At 36.7% G+C, this 12939-nt stretch overlaps 1 protein-coding gene across 5 annotated transcripts; it reads right to left on the reverse strand.

The window, feature by feature from the left end:
• Window positions 1-12939, reverse strand: wipi1 (WD repeat domain, phosphoinositide interacting 1). 5 transcript variants are annotated; one of them, XM_051888820.1, is made up of 13 exons: window positions 12566-12939; window positions 11281-11360; window positions 9659-9825; window positions 9385-9481; window positions 9197-9294; window positions 8952-9044; window positions 6772-6842; window positions 6524-6631; window positions 6240-6404; window positions 6038-6145; window positions 3727-3857; window positions 3547-3647; window positions 1-605 (listed from the first exon to the last, which is right to left on the reverse strand). In XM_051888820.1, exons 1-13 carry the CDS (start codon window positions 12637-12639, stop codon window positions 555-557), a joined length of 1344 nt encoding a protein of 447 aa, XP_051744780.1. In that variant the 5' UTR covers window positions 12640-12939; the 3' UTR covers window positions 1-554. The 5 variants fall into 5 exon arrangements, with proteins under 5 accessions (XP_051744780.1, XP_051744778.1, XP_051744779.1 ...); XM_051888818.1 differs by having other exon boundaries at window positions 9659-9828; window positions 12566-12938; XM_051888819.1 differs by having other exon boundaries at window positions 11278-11360; window positions 12566-12938.

The following is a 12939-nucleotide window of genomic DNA, read 5'->3' on the forward strand; positions in this document are numbered from 1 at the left end:
TGCTTTGCATAATTTCATTCCTAATATATTTCCTACATATTCATTTCTTTTTTTATCTTTTGGTCTTGAGCAATCCAGCAAAATACTTCGCACTCTCACAAGTAATATCATAGGCACATACATACAAAACATCCCGCTGTATTAGTATTCAGGATGGTAACATGTAAACATATTAAGTATCAATACAGCAAAACACATATATAAAAAAGTAATTCCTCTTCTCTTATGATTCAATATGATAGTGTTATAAATTAAAAGAATAAAATGCTACAGTATTACAACTGAATTAATACAATGTGTTACATAACTAGAACAATATGTGGTTATATTTCAGTCATGCACCTCATTTATAACACACCCTTCAGGGGATTGAGTGACAATGACCCAAATCCCTGATCAACTCAATTTAAGATATTAGCATTTCAACCGTTCCGTTAATAATTTAGCACCCTTAAGTTAGTTTTTTCTTTGTTTTTATCATTATTTGTTTGTCCTTGCTCATGCATTGAGGATCCTCCTGCGACAGTTGCGGCCTCCACCTGTTCTCTACCCTCTCACGGTCGTCTCCCCTTGCCTCGCCCAGATCCGTCACGGCACCAATTTATCTACCGGAAACCAGAACAGAGCTTTATTGTTCCCTCAGCCATGGGTGTGTTATAGACAGATACAGGAGCTAGCTGAGAACATGTTTGACCCATATCAGTTAGTCACAATGACACTCGGAAGGTATACAAAAGCAATAGCAATGGCATCTGAGTATGTAAGATCAAATTGATATCTTATAAATCCTTCTGACATCAGAGTCCTGAGCTCCTCCATTTAAGCAACCGTTATTAAACTATCTGAAAGACTGTCGTTTCTTATCTATCAAAACAAGTTAGGAAGTGTTAGCGGTAACAAGGCCTGTTGAAAAACTACAAGTGCTCCACCATGTGGAGTTAAGTGAGTACTACATCAATGGAAAGCATTATTTCTAGTATCTCCACTCGATCTTGAGATCGTTCACATCAGTAAAATCCTATTAATCCATTGAGATTTGTTCAGAATATAAGGTGTAGTGTGTTTAAAATGAAATACTCCTGTATGTTGTGTGTGTGTGTGTGTGTGTGTGTGTGTGTGTGTGCATAGTCAGAAATGTGTTTGACATCATGACATTTAGACTGAAATAGAAAAAGAGTTTTCATAGTTACAGTTATCTAATGTAGCAATGGTGATGAATGAACCCAGCATCAAAACAGAATGAGAGAGACAAATAACTTTCAATGCATTCATATCTTTGTCCTGTCTGTGCACAAACAAACGAATCAGTCAACTAACTTCTGCTCACGTCCATGTATACAAGATCAAAAACATCGTTAGGCTAAAACAGCAACAGCTGGTTTAGTGTCAGAAAATGTTTTTCAACACCTAAGATGAATACATATAAAGTGAAACACTTTTGGATGATTTGTCACTGCCTTTGTTTTTAAAATTAGGATTTGATTTGCTACATGTACACCACCATTCAAAAGTTTTGAGTCGGTAAGATTTTTAAAATGTTTTTAAAGGAAGTTTGTACTGCTCACCAAGGTTGTATTTATTTGATCAAAAATACAGTAAACAGTGCTATTGTAAAATATTATTACAATTTAAAATAACTTTTCTATTTGATTATATTTTATAGTGTAATTTATTTCTGTGATGCAAAGTTGAATTTTACCCAGTCATTACTCCGGTCTTCAGTGTCACATGATCCTTCAGAAATCATAATAATATGATGATTTGATGCTCAAGATCAATGCTGAAAATAGTTAATATTTTTATAGAAACCATGATACATTTTCCAGGATTTTTTGACAAATAGAAAGTTAATAAGAACAGCATTTATTTAAAACAGAAATCTTTTATAACATTATAAATGGATTTACTGTCACTTTTAATTAATTTAACGCATCCTTGCTGAATATAAGTATTAATTTCTTTCAAAAACAAAAAATCTTACTGACCCCAAACATTTGAATGGTATTTCATGAGTCATGACGTACTATTTATATGAACTAAATGCTATTTTTTTGTAATAATGATTATGCTTAAAGGTGCACTATGTAACTTTTAATTTAAATGAGTCAATACATCATCAATCCTTCTTCCAAAATGTGTTTTTGTCTTACCCTGATTCACTATGGTAAGCCTATTATAAGTGTTTATATTTTAGACCTGACAGGACGGTCATATTCGTAAACAGAGAAAAGTTGCTCCAGCTACTTTGTCGTGTGTATGGTGTGGGAGTGTTAAAGGTTAGTTGTCACAGTGAGAGAGTAAAGTTGACACGGAGCAGCTTAACCTCGAACCTCAGGGGAATCACCTGCTTTTAAAAAAACATCGAAAAGAGGAGAGTCTAATAGTAAAAAGTGATTGTGACAGAGCTCGTAATAAAACAAGAATCAACATTGGCTTGACTATTTCGAAGATGGCAAGAACTGAGGGATGTGAAACGTTGTAAAAGCAACGCAGAGATGGTGTTTTATTACTCAACAGGTGAGTAAGTTACTTTATTGAACAGATAAATTGCCATATGTAGCTCTCTAACATCATTTGCATCTAAACTGGTTATATCTCTTAAGACTAGTAGTAAATGTTTCAACATGTCCTCCAACCAATATGCCCATATAGGTCATTTGACACTTTCCTGAAATACGACCCATAGGAACGTTTACTAAAGTTGCGCCCCTATCGACAACAGGACACTTTCATTTTAATGCATTGTACCCTTTTACCTGCGTCATATTTTGGGTTTTGAGTAGTTCAATTGGTAGAGCATTACAAAATGCAATCATTTTGATTGGTAATGACGGTCATACGTCATTTCATGGCGACTGACGTAACACGACACTGTCATTATTTTTACGGCCGCTAGAAGTCGCATGACTTTAAAACATAAATACAGGTCGTAATAAGGTGCTTGAAAAAACGACCTATAGGGTCGTTTTTTTGGAGGAGGACAGTCTCAAATGTTTTATTAGCAGAAGGATAACCATATTCATCTGCACAGTCATGCAGGGCCGAAGCACAACTAAAACGTAAATGTTCTTCCGCAAAATGCATGCGTTTCTGTTTTTAACCACTAGAGGGCCAAAAGTTACATAGTGTACTTTTAAGTGTCTCACTTTGTCTGTATTCACCCTAAACTTAACATCATTTTTTCAGGCTAAATACTAACATTAATGTAGTATTATTTCAGTCTAAATACAGAGTAATACCACTGAAATAAATACTAAATGATTTCATATTTCAAAGAAGTAATGTCTGGAGTGATATTTGTCAATAATGTTGTGTAAGAAACAACACATTCAGCTTGTGATGTAAATAAACAGCAACATTTGGTCCTGCTAAAATGCAATATTATGAACTGCTTTCTATCATCAGACTTGAACAGGCTGGTGTTGGTTTGGTTAAAAATAATAAATCACACTTAGTTTGAATGCTTGTGGACAGAGGGACAAGACAACCCCATACACTGGAGTACAACACCGGCGCTTTGACTTGGAGTGGTTAGCGAATGCTCACGGGAGGAAATTCCGTTTCGTCGTCCAGGCACACCGGCCCTGCTGCGAACTCGTGCTCGGGAATCACCTCGCCCTTCTTAGCTCCCCCATCCTCTGAGTACCCTGAGAAGAACACAGTTGGGTGATCATGAAAATTAGTTAAAACGTGAATGAATATGTGTGTTTAAGGGTGTTATGGTACCTGTGAGAGTGGCTGTAACGGGTCCAGAGGTGGGGATGGCCACGGTGGCAGCATATGACTGGCATGCTTGTGGTGGCTCCATGAGTTCAGATTTCTCTGTCTCCTCCCACTCTTTATCTGATCCAAACAGCCTGGGTGTTAAAGGTGACTTCAGTTAAATAAGGTCTGTGCTTATAAAGAGACTTTTGTTTTGTTCTATGATATAAAGTGCACACAGTCATACCTAAAACATGAATTTTGAAACTGCTGTGCCTTAAAAATATGTTAACTACCACATCGAGACCTCGTGTTCGTAAATGGATTAAATGAATTGGGTCACCTCATTCATGAACGAGAATTTGCTGAGTCAGTGACTGAACGAGAGCGGGCATGTCGTTTGCTCAGTTCAGCATTTGAGTCACTATCATTCACAGCAATAAAAGAAAAGGGGTGGAAGAATTATGAATGTGTAAAACTTACTGCTGACCATACACAATTAAAATGAACTAAGAAACTATTCATTTATTTTGGCCTATTTATTGTTGTTGTTGATGTTATATCTTGATAAGTTATGCCCCACAATTGACTGGATGGAGAAAAATATTTAGATTTTTTTTTTTTTTTGGTCATTTACAGTGTTATTTTAGTATTATTTATACACTATTTATACACTATTATAGTATTTATTAAGATTTTTAGCTTTTATTTTTATATTTTCAGTTTGCATTATATTTTAGTTTACGTTTTAGTAATTTTGTTATGTGCTTTTGTCATTTTTAGGTTTTTAGGTTTTTTATATTTCTATTGAGCTTTAATTATTTTTATTTAAATTTAGTTTCAGTCATTTTAATACTATTTTCAACTTTAGTTAGTTTCTAAGGGTTATTTTTTAGTAAGTTTTATAAGTTTAAGTTTTTAACTACTTATATTTTATTTCAGATTTCAACTGACCAAAATGATTTAATAATTTTAGTTATAGTTTTAGCTAACAATGACAAAACTAATTGTTTGTGGGGGAAAACACTTAATAAACACTCTTTCTGTAATATCTCAGTAGAATTGTAGGCATGCACATTGTGATAAAACTTGTTTTGTTCATTCTTTTCAATGAATCACTTGGGTCACTTGAGTCATGACTCACTCATAATGCATAAAAAGACTACTTTTATGTTACTTGTCGCCATCCACTGGCATGATGATGTAAAATGCAGAAAAAGTCAATTTTAATCAATTTTGGTGGACAGATTTAAAGGATTAGCTCACTTCAGAATTCAAATTTGCTTAAAATTCACTCATACCCCCATGTCATCCAAGATGTTTATGTCTTTCTTTCTTCAGTCAAAAAGAAATTAAGGTTTTTGAGGAAAACATTCCAGGATTTGTCTCCATATACTGGACTTCAATGGCTACCAACAGGTTGAAGGTCAAAATTGCAGTTTCAGTGCTGCTTCAAAGGGCTCTAGACGATCCCAGACGAGGAATAAGGGTCTTATCTAGCGAAACGATCAGTCATTTTCTAAAAAAAAAAAAAAAAAAAATTATATACTTCTTAACCACAAATGCTGGTCTTGCACTGCTCTGCGGTGGTTCACGCATTACGGAATCACACTGAAAGGCCACGCATGACGTGGGTGGAAGTACCGCGGTAGGGCAAAAAACTCTCATTTTCATCTCATTTTCTCCTCCAACTTCAAAATCGTCTGACATTGTTTTTACCTTTTTTTGTAAAGGCCGTTAGACTTAGTCTTTGCACATTCGCTACTGGATCGGTACTTCCGCCTAAGTCACGCGTGACCTTTCCAACATGATTACGTAATGCGTGGCGCATTGAAGAGCTAGTGCCAGATGAGCATTTGTGGTTAAAAAGTATATACATTTTTATTTTTTTTAGAAAATGACTGATCGTTTCACAAGACAAGACCCTTATTCCTCGTCTGAGAGCATGTAGAGCCCTTGAAACTGCATTAAAACTGCAATATGGACCTTCAATCCGTTAGTAACTGTTGAAGTCCACTATATGGAGAAAAATCCTGGAATGTTTTCCTCAAAAACCTTAATTTCTTTTCAACTGAAGAAAGAAAGACATAAACATCTTGGATGACATGGGGGTGAGTAAATATTCAGGAAATATGAATTCTGAAGTAAACTAATCCTTTAAGGTTTGAAGCCTTTTGAACTCATTCAGTTGCCTGAGCACTTACAATGGAATCCAGCAGGAAAGTATGTATAGCACAAAAACAGAAATGTTTAATTTTTTATGTACTATTTTTAATAACCTACCACATAAGCTTATAGTTATAATTCATTTGTTTAAAAAAGAGTGAAGACTCACCTGTGCTTCTGCACCAGAGTGCACTCACCCCCATCTTGAGGGTCAATGTTATAGATGAATAGCTGCCCATCAGAGGAGGCCACAAGCAAACGTGGAAGCTTCTGGATTCTGATTGGTCAAGTGAAACTCAAGAATGAGTTTTTTTCTCAGTAAATACTATGTTACGCATTCTAGATTGCTGTGTAATTACTGCAGGACTCACGTTGCCAGGGCACAGACATTCTTCTGACCGATCATCTGGAGACGGACGGTAGCGAAGGCTCGGTCTTGACTCATCATGCCTGACACCTGTGCTGGGAGGTAGCTACTGGCTGCTGTGAACATCTTACCTACATATGTTGACCAAGAGGGAGCTTCCTCCTCCCCACTGCAAGAGACACACAAAAACATTGATGAACTCAAACACTGAAAAGGTTTAGATTTGACAGTAAAAAAGAGATCCTGACTGAAGTCAGTTACACTGGTAGCAATGAGCATTTTCAATACCTTGGGCTGTGCTGTTCAAGCTTGAAAATGTGCACTGTCTCTGTATTGCTTGAGGCACAGAGGAACTGAGCATCCGGGCTGAAGGAAAGGGAGCTGATGTTGACATACCTTCGGTGACACAGACACACAAAGGTCAAAGGCATACTCACACATACCACAGTTTACACAAACACCTCCAGCTCTCTTTCAGTATGATCAAAGTATCTTCAATGTTCATTATGAGCTTTGAATCATCATTAACATTGTACCTTTTCATCCCCCGCCGGAACTCAAACAAGCGCAGTCCCTCTGGAATGGAGAAGACTCGAATCACCGTGCCCTGAGACGGCAGAAAAGAAGTGGACAGATGCTTGGAGTTGTGTGTCTAAGATTGTGTGTAAGGTATGACTATGTGAATCTCACATAAACACATCTGGGTTGCATTTCGCCCCGTAAATCGAAAGAAAAAATAACACCAAAAAACAAGACATTATATTTTGCCTAAACATATTTTAGGACCATTAGAATTGTTTTTCATTGTGACATTTTATTCATATGGAGCCCCTAAAGGGACACGGTGAAGGAAAAAAATATGACGTGGGAGGAAAAATTATGTCAATGCCTTTGCGTTCCCTTGCAAATGTTTTGCGTCCCCTGAGAAACTGTGTTCGAACACAAAACTTTTGAGAAACCCCTGAGAAACTTTTGTGAGTAATTGAAATATATTTTTTCCTCATCTCATTTTTTTTTTCATCACCATGTCCCTTTAGAGGCTCTGTGTATTTCACAATTCAGCACTTTTGCCACAAATTCTCAGCCCCTGTCATTTGGCCTAGCTTCCTAGTGTGTTTGATTAATGATTCAGTTCACCTGTCCTTCAGTTAAATAACTCATTAGTTCCCCTGTGTATTTAAAGAGCTTTGAAGCTTTACGAACCTTTTGTTTCGGATCAGTGGTACGGAGCACGTATCAAACTGCCAAAGTCACGCCCCCCAGTGGTGAACCATTGAAATTTCGAAACACTTATGACCTAACAAAATCACCTGACTGAAATCACCTGACTTTGGCAGTTTGATACGCGCACCGAACCACTGATTCGAAACAAAAGATTCGTAAAGCTTCGAAGCTTCATGAAGCAGTGTTTTGAAATCGTCCATCACTAGATATTGATGAATAAAGCTGTTATTTTGGGGGTTTTTTGGCGTACAAAAAGTATTCTCATCACTTCATAACATTAAGGTTGAACCACTGTAGTCACATGAACTGTTTTAAATATGTTTTTAGTAGCTTTCTGGGCATCTGAAAGTGTTAATTATCTTGCTGTCAATGGAGGCCTCACTGAGCCATCAGATTTTATCAAAAATATCTTAATTTGTGTTCTGAAGATGAACGAAGGTCTTACGGGTGTGGAACGACATGAGGGTGAGTAATAAATGACAGAATATTCATTTTTGGGTGAACTAACCCTTTAAGTCCTGTCTTCATTCAGTTCTTTGTTCAGTGTCGTTGAAGTTAGGTGGTTGTGTTTCCTGCTTGTTTCGTGCATTTTTGGATTATAAACTATTTGTATCGTATTCTCCTGCGTCGTGTGCTCTGTACACAGACATCCTGTGACACCTGTTATATGTCTGGACATTTTACTTCACAGCTCTAAAATATTTTATCGGGTAGAAATTCTTAGTAAAAAAAAAAAAATTATCCTTAATTTAATAAATCATGAACAACTGGTAATGGGGTAATGGGGCCTTCAAATATTGTTGTGGACAATGGGGGGGCCTTGGAGTCAAAAAGACAATATAATTAAATATTACATTTAAAAATAAACAATTATTATAATTACAACAAAATATTACAATACAATGTTTATTTAAATCAGCATAAAAGCCCTATAAGCAATGCTACCATAAAAAAAATGACATATTTCTTTTTTGCATAACAGTATGAAAATTATATATATATATATATATGTTTTTTTTTTTGTTTTTTTTTGTTTTTACTGACATGAAAATAGTCACAATGCAAAAAATCTTAATGCTCCCAAATATAATTTCGGTGTCACTTTGCATTAAGGTTAACATTAGTTAATTGCATTAGTTAACATGAACTAACAATGAAAAATACTTCTACAGTATCTATTAATCTTAGTTTATGTTAATTTCTATATTTATTGATACATTATTAAACACAAAAGTTGTATGTTAAATTATTTAGTGGCCCTGAAGCTAACATAATCTAACAATGAACAGTGGTGTTTTTAATTAACTAACATCAACAAAGATTATTAAATACTGTAACAAATGTATTGCTCATTGTTAATTAATACATTTATGGAACCTTACTGTACAGTGTTGCCATAAATTCTTATTTCTTTCTTTTGACCCAGACATGTTCTTGACCGGTTTTGTGAGGTTCACCCGGCTGTGTTTCTATATAAATAGTGGATCTTTACCCTTTCAGAAGCACTGGCCAGTCTAGTGCCGGAGGCACTGAAGGTGATGGCGGCCAATGGACTGTCATGAGCTGGAATCATGGTCACAGTGCTCTGAGCAGACAAAGACACACAAACATACAACAAAGACAAAGATTTATATAGTGCATCAGGACTGAAGAACAGGCATCATCAGTCTCATGACTAGCAACTAACTCAACCAAAGGAACTGCCAAAATGAGCAGTTTCTTGGCCAGTATTTTTACCAGATTGTTGGCATCATAGACAATAATTTCTCCGATGGTGTCACTGCCTGGATATGCCAGGAAAGAGTTGGAATGGTTGATGGAGAGAGCACAGAGACCTACAGAAACACATGGGTGGGTTAATATTTTAATATTTACACAGACAGTTAAATATTATAATTCTAGATTAACTGGGTTTTTCTTCTTACCTGATGGGTTGGATGGTGTGTTGAGAAGGGTTTTCAGGAGTTTCATGTCTTTTATATTGTGGATATAGATGGATTCTTCCAGACAGACAACCAGTCTCTGCCACGAAAACACGCACACACACACAAAAAAAACAAATTACATATTCACTAACAAACATGCTCATTTCCACATTTTCAACTAGGAAAGAGCACAGACAAGCATTAATCTTGTCCAGAAGCTGTATAAATTGTAAGTGGCAGGTGCCTTGCTGCAGCACAGCTGTGCTGTGTTTACCTGTCTGTTGAGACGCACTGCAAGAATGTTGTTCGAGTAGCTGTAGTTGCAAATCTCTGTGCCCTTTTTGAAGTGGTAGACATTCATGCGACGTGGCATGGACTGACTCACCACCACAACCAGGCTGCTGGAGAAAAGCCTTTCCACGATATACACGTCTGGAGTTTCTGCTGAAGGGGAGAAGAGAAAAGGACACATTAGTTGCCACATAAACTAAAAAGGCCAAACACAAACACATGCAGTTGAGGAACATGCACTTTGTGATCATTTCAAAAGCCTAATTTAATTTAAGGATGAGCAACATTTAAAGGGGAAATAACATCCAAAATGAAAATGCTGTCATTTTCTCATTAATTCATTGTTTAAAGGCACATTTTTTATATTAAAATGTCCAAAAACCACTAGAACAATGTTATTTATTTTGTTGACTTGCGTACCTACATTATCCCAAATGTTTCCAGGACATGGACCGTGTCATTGTATGATTGTTTTAACCATGTAAATCAGCGCTGCGTTACCCCACATACGCAATGTAAAGAGCGGAAGCGGCCGACTACAGCAAAAGCATAATAAAAGCTCCGCTGAACTCGAGATCGGTGTGCATCGCAGGTGTCTATCATTAGCATTCGCTCCAGTGGCCTTGTCCCGCTCCCATGGCTCTCGACCCGTTCTGCTTCATACCACCGTAACGTTAGTAAAACTTCAATACATTAGCTTATCCATGAACATGAATTTCTGTCCGAGTCCATCGGATTCCTTTCCATGGGCTATGGAGCTGAAGACGACAATGCCCATGATTCACACACTCATTCACAGCGTCATCAAGCTACGCCTTTGTTTTGAATAAGTGACCTCTAGCGGAGAAAAATTACATATTGTGCCTTTAAATATAAAATTTAAACTCAGTCATTATGTACACTTAAATTTTTTTTTTTTTTTTTTGCAGCTTGACAGAAAAAAAAATCCACTTTTGACGTTTGAAAATGTCCATGTTGTTCCAATGAAATAAAAATATACAGGTTGTCAATGATATGAGGCTGAGGTAATTATTTTCATTTTTTGATTCGCACTTCAAAATGTTCTTTTTTCATTTTACCATTTTTTTTTACCATTACATTATTGTACATATATTTTGACATATATGTAACACACATAAGCAAAACAGGCTGTTTCTCTGTCTTTAGCTTTTTACCTGCCAGAAATCTTAGTTGGGGACTGCAGATACAATCTCTAACACTTAAGGCTTTTTTACCATGTAACATAAACCAACAGGCTATTCTGACCCCATCAAAACAGATAAGGACAACTTTACGCCCTCTAGGGTGAGATCAATGCTGGCAACACAACCACAGGTCACATTCATGTTTTAAGACATAAACTTTCTCCAAAATGTTTTCAAAGTCAAATATCTTCTTTTATCTTTCTCAACAAAATACTAAGGAAATGAGATGGCATTTTCAATGTATTTGTTAAGTGACTTGTTAGAAAGTGGCTACACCCTATGATAACTACGTTATATGACACATGATGTTTCCTCCCATTGCACTGTAGTTTGGCAGACAACCATACGTGCCATTTATATCATTTTTACACAAAAAAAGAATGGGAAAATATCTCACTACTCTCATGAATGCAGTCCAGTTTGTCCACAGAGGTCACGGAGAAAAGTTTGTATCCAGTTTTGGTGCCCACAGCCAAAGACCTGGAAAAACAACAAGATCTGATGCTGTATCAAATATCAAAAAGCTGATGCAATATATAATGAAGGGAAACACAGATGCAATGGCCAACACAGGAACTACCATTTACTTTTTAAGTGGCAAGTAAAGCCTTTTTAAAATCCTAATACAACACAGGTTCTGACTCAAGATAGAAACATTTTGTGTTATTCTTAACAAAGGTTAAGTGTAATCATTTGGCTTTCATATAAACAGAAACAGTTTAGATCTGTTGCATGTACTGGTATCTGTTTTTTTTTTTTTTTAGGAAAGAAAGGCCACATCTGTTTAGCAGGCCCTTCATTCCTCTAGAAAAAGCTGTTCATGTCAGATCCTGTGCTTAGCATGTCCTTTTGTACCTTTACTGTAGAACATAAATATGTCTCCACCATAAATGACTACACTGCTGAAACACCAAAACAAAACCTTGTGTTTACAGCAGGAATGCGTCTGACATGTGTTGGTAATTACCACTGTGACTAATACCTATATATATACAAAACAACAAAATTCAGATTTTTCTAATACAAATACGTTTTGCCCCAAGAGAGACCGCTGACTTTAATCTCAAAGGAGCGATATATCAGATCAACTGACTCTCAGTATCATGTTTTGTCTTTGATTTGCTGTGCTTGACTTTTAAGACAAGAAACCAGTGTGATCAACCACTAGAAAAGAGGACATGAGTGGGTCATCTTGTCAGGAGACTGTGGACTGATCAATAGAATCACACAATCCTGCAAATTCTGCTCTACTTGTGAGAAAACATGAAATCGGGCAAGACAAACGTTCAGTTTATCCTCTATAAAAAACATGTACAAGATTCATATAATCATATCTAATCTGTAAGTATTAGCGTATTGTTGTTGTGTTTTGTTTGTTTGTTTGTTCAATCCCATAATTCCCATTTAAAGCATTTCTGCTTAAAAAAAACATTGTACAACAATTGAATAAAAAACAGTACTGAAACAAACACTCATCTATCATATCGTGCATGTAAAACACTGTTATAATATAGTGGATTTGGCTTGTTATAGATATGTAATAATCAAAACAGACAATAAATAGCGGACAATCCTTTAGGCAGAGGTGACATTCCCTCTTGTGAGGTAAATCGCTGTTAATAGCATCTTAGAAATATCCGATTCGGCAGATGATGCAAGACTGATCTGCAGATGTGAGCGCTTACGTGGAGTCTTGGTTGAAGGAGACGCAGCACGGCCCCGGCCCGCCAGGACCGTCGGCTCCCTCCCCGGTCTCCATCCCGATTCCCAACGACCTCCTTCCCTCCCTCCGCCCTGGATCGGAGGCCTGGGATATCGGTTGGACCTCTTGGAAAGATAGTGGCAAAGCGGAGACCTACTGAAGAAAAATGGGAAGGTCCGAGTAAAGTGGAAGACACATATACTCCAACGCTTCAGCTATTCTTCTGCCTCACATTAATGGATTAAAACGCAAGTTTTTGTACATTTACGACTTCAAGCGGAGCATAGGGAATGAAGCAAAACAAAACCAGCTGATAGCTGTTGCGTCACGTCAACATCACATACTAGCGATTGAAGG

This window comes from Ctenopharyngodon idella, chromosome 3 (genome assembly GCF_019924925.1).
Source record: "Ctenopharyngodon idella isolate HZGC_01 chromosome 3, HZGC01, whole genome shotgun sequence".
Classification (NCBI taxonomy): Eukaryota; Metazoa; Chordata; class Actinopteri; order Cypriniformes; family Xenocyprididae; genus Ctenopharyngodon; species Ctenopharyngodon idella.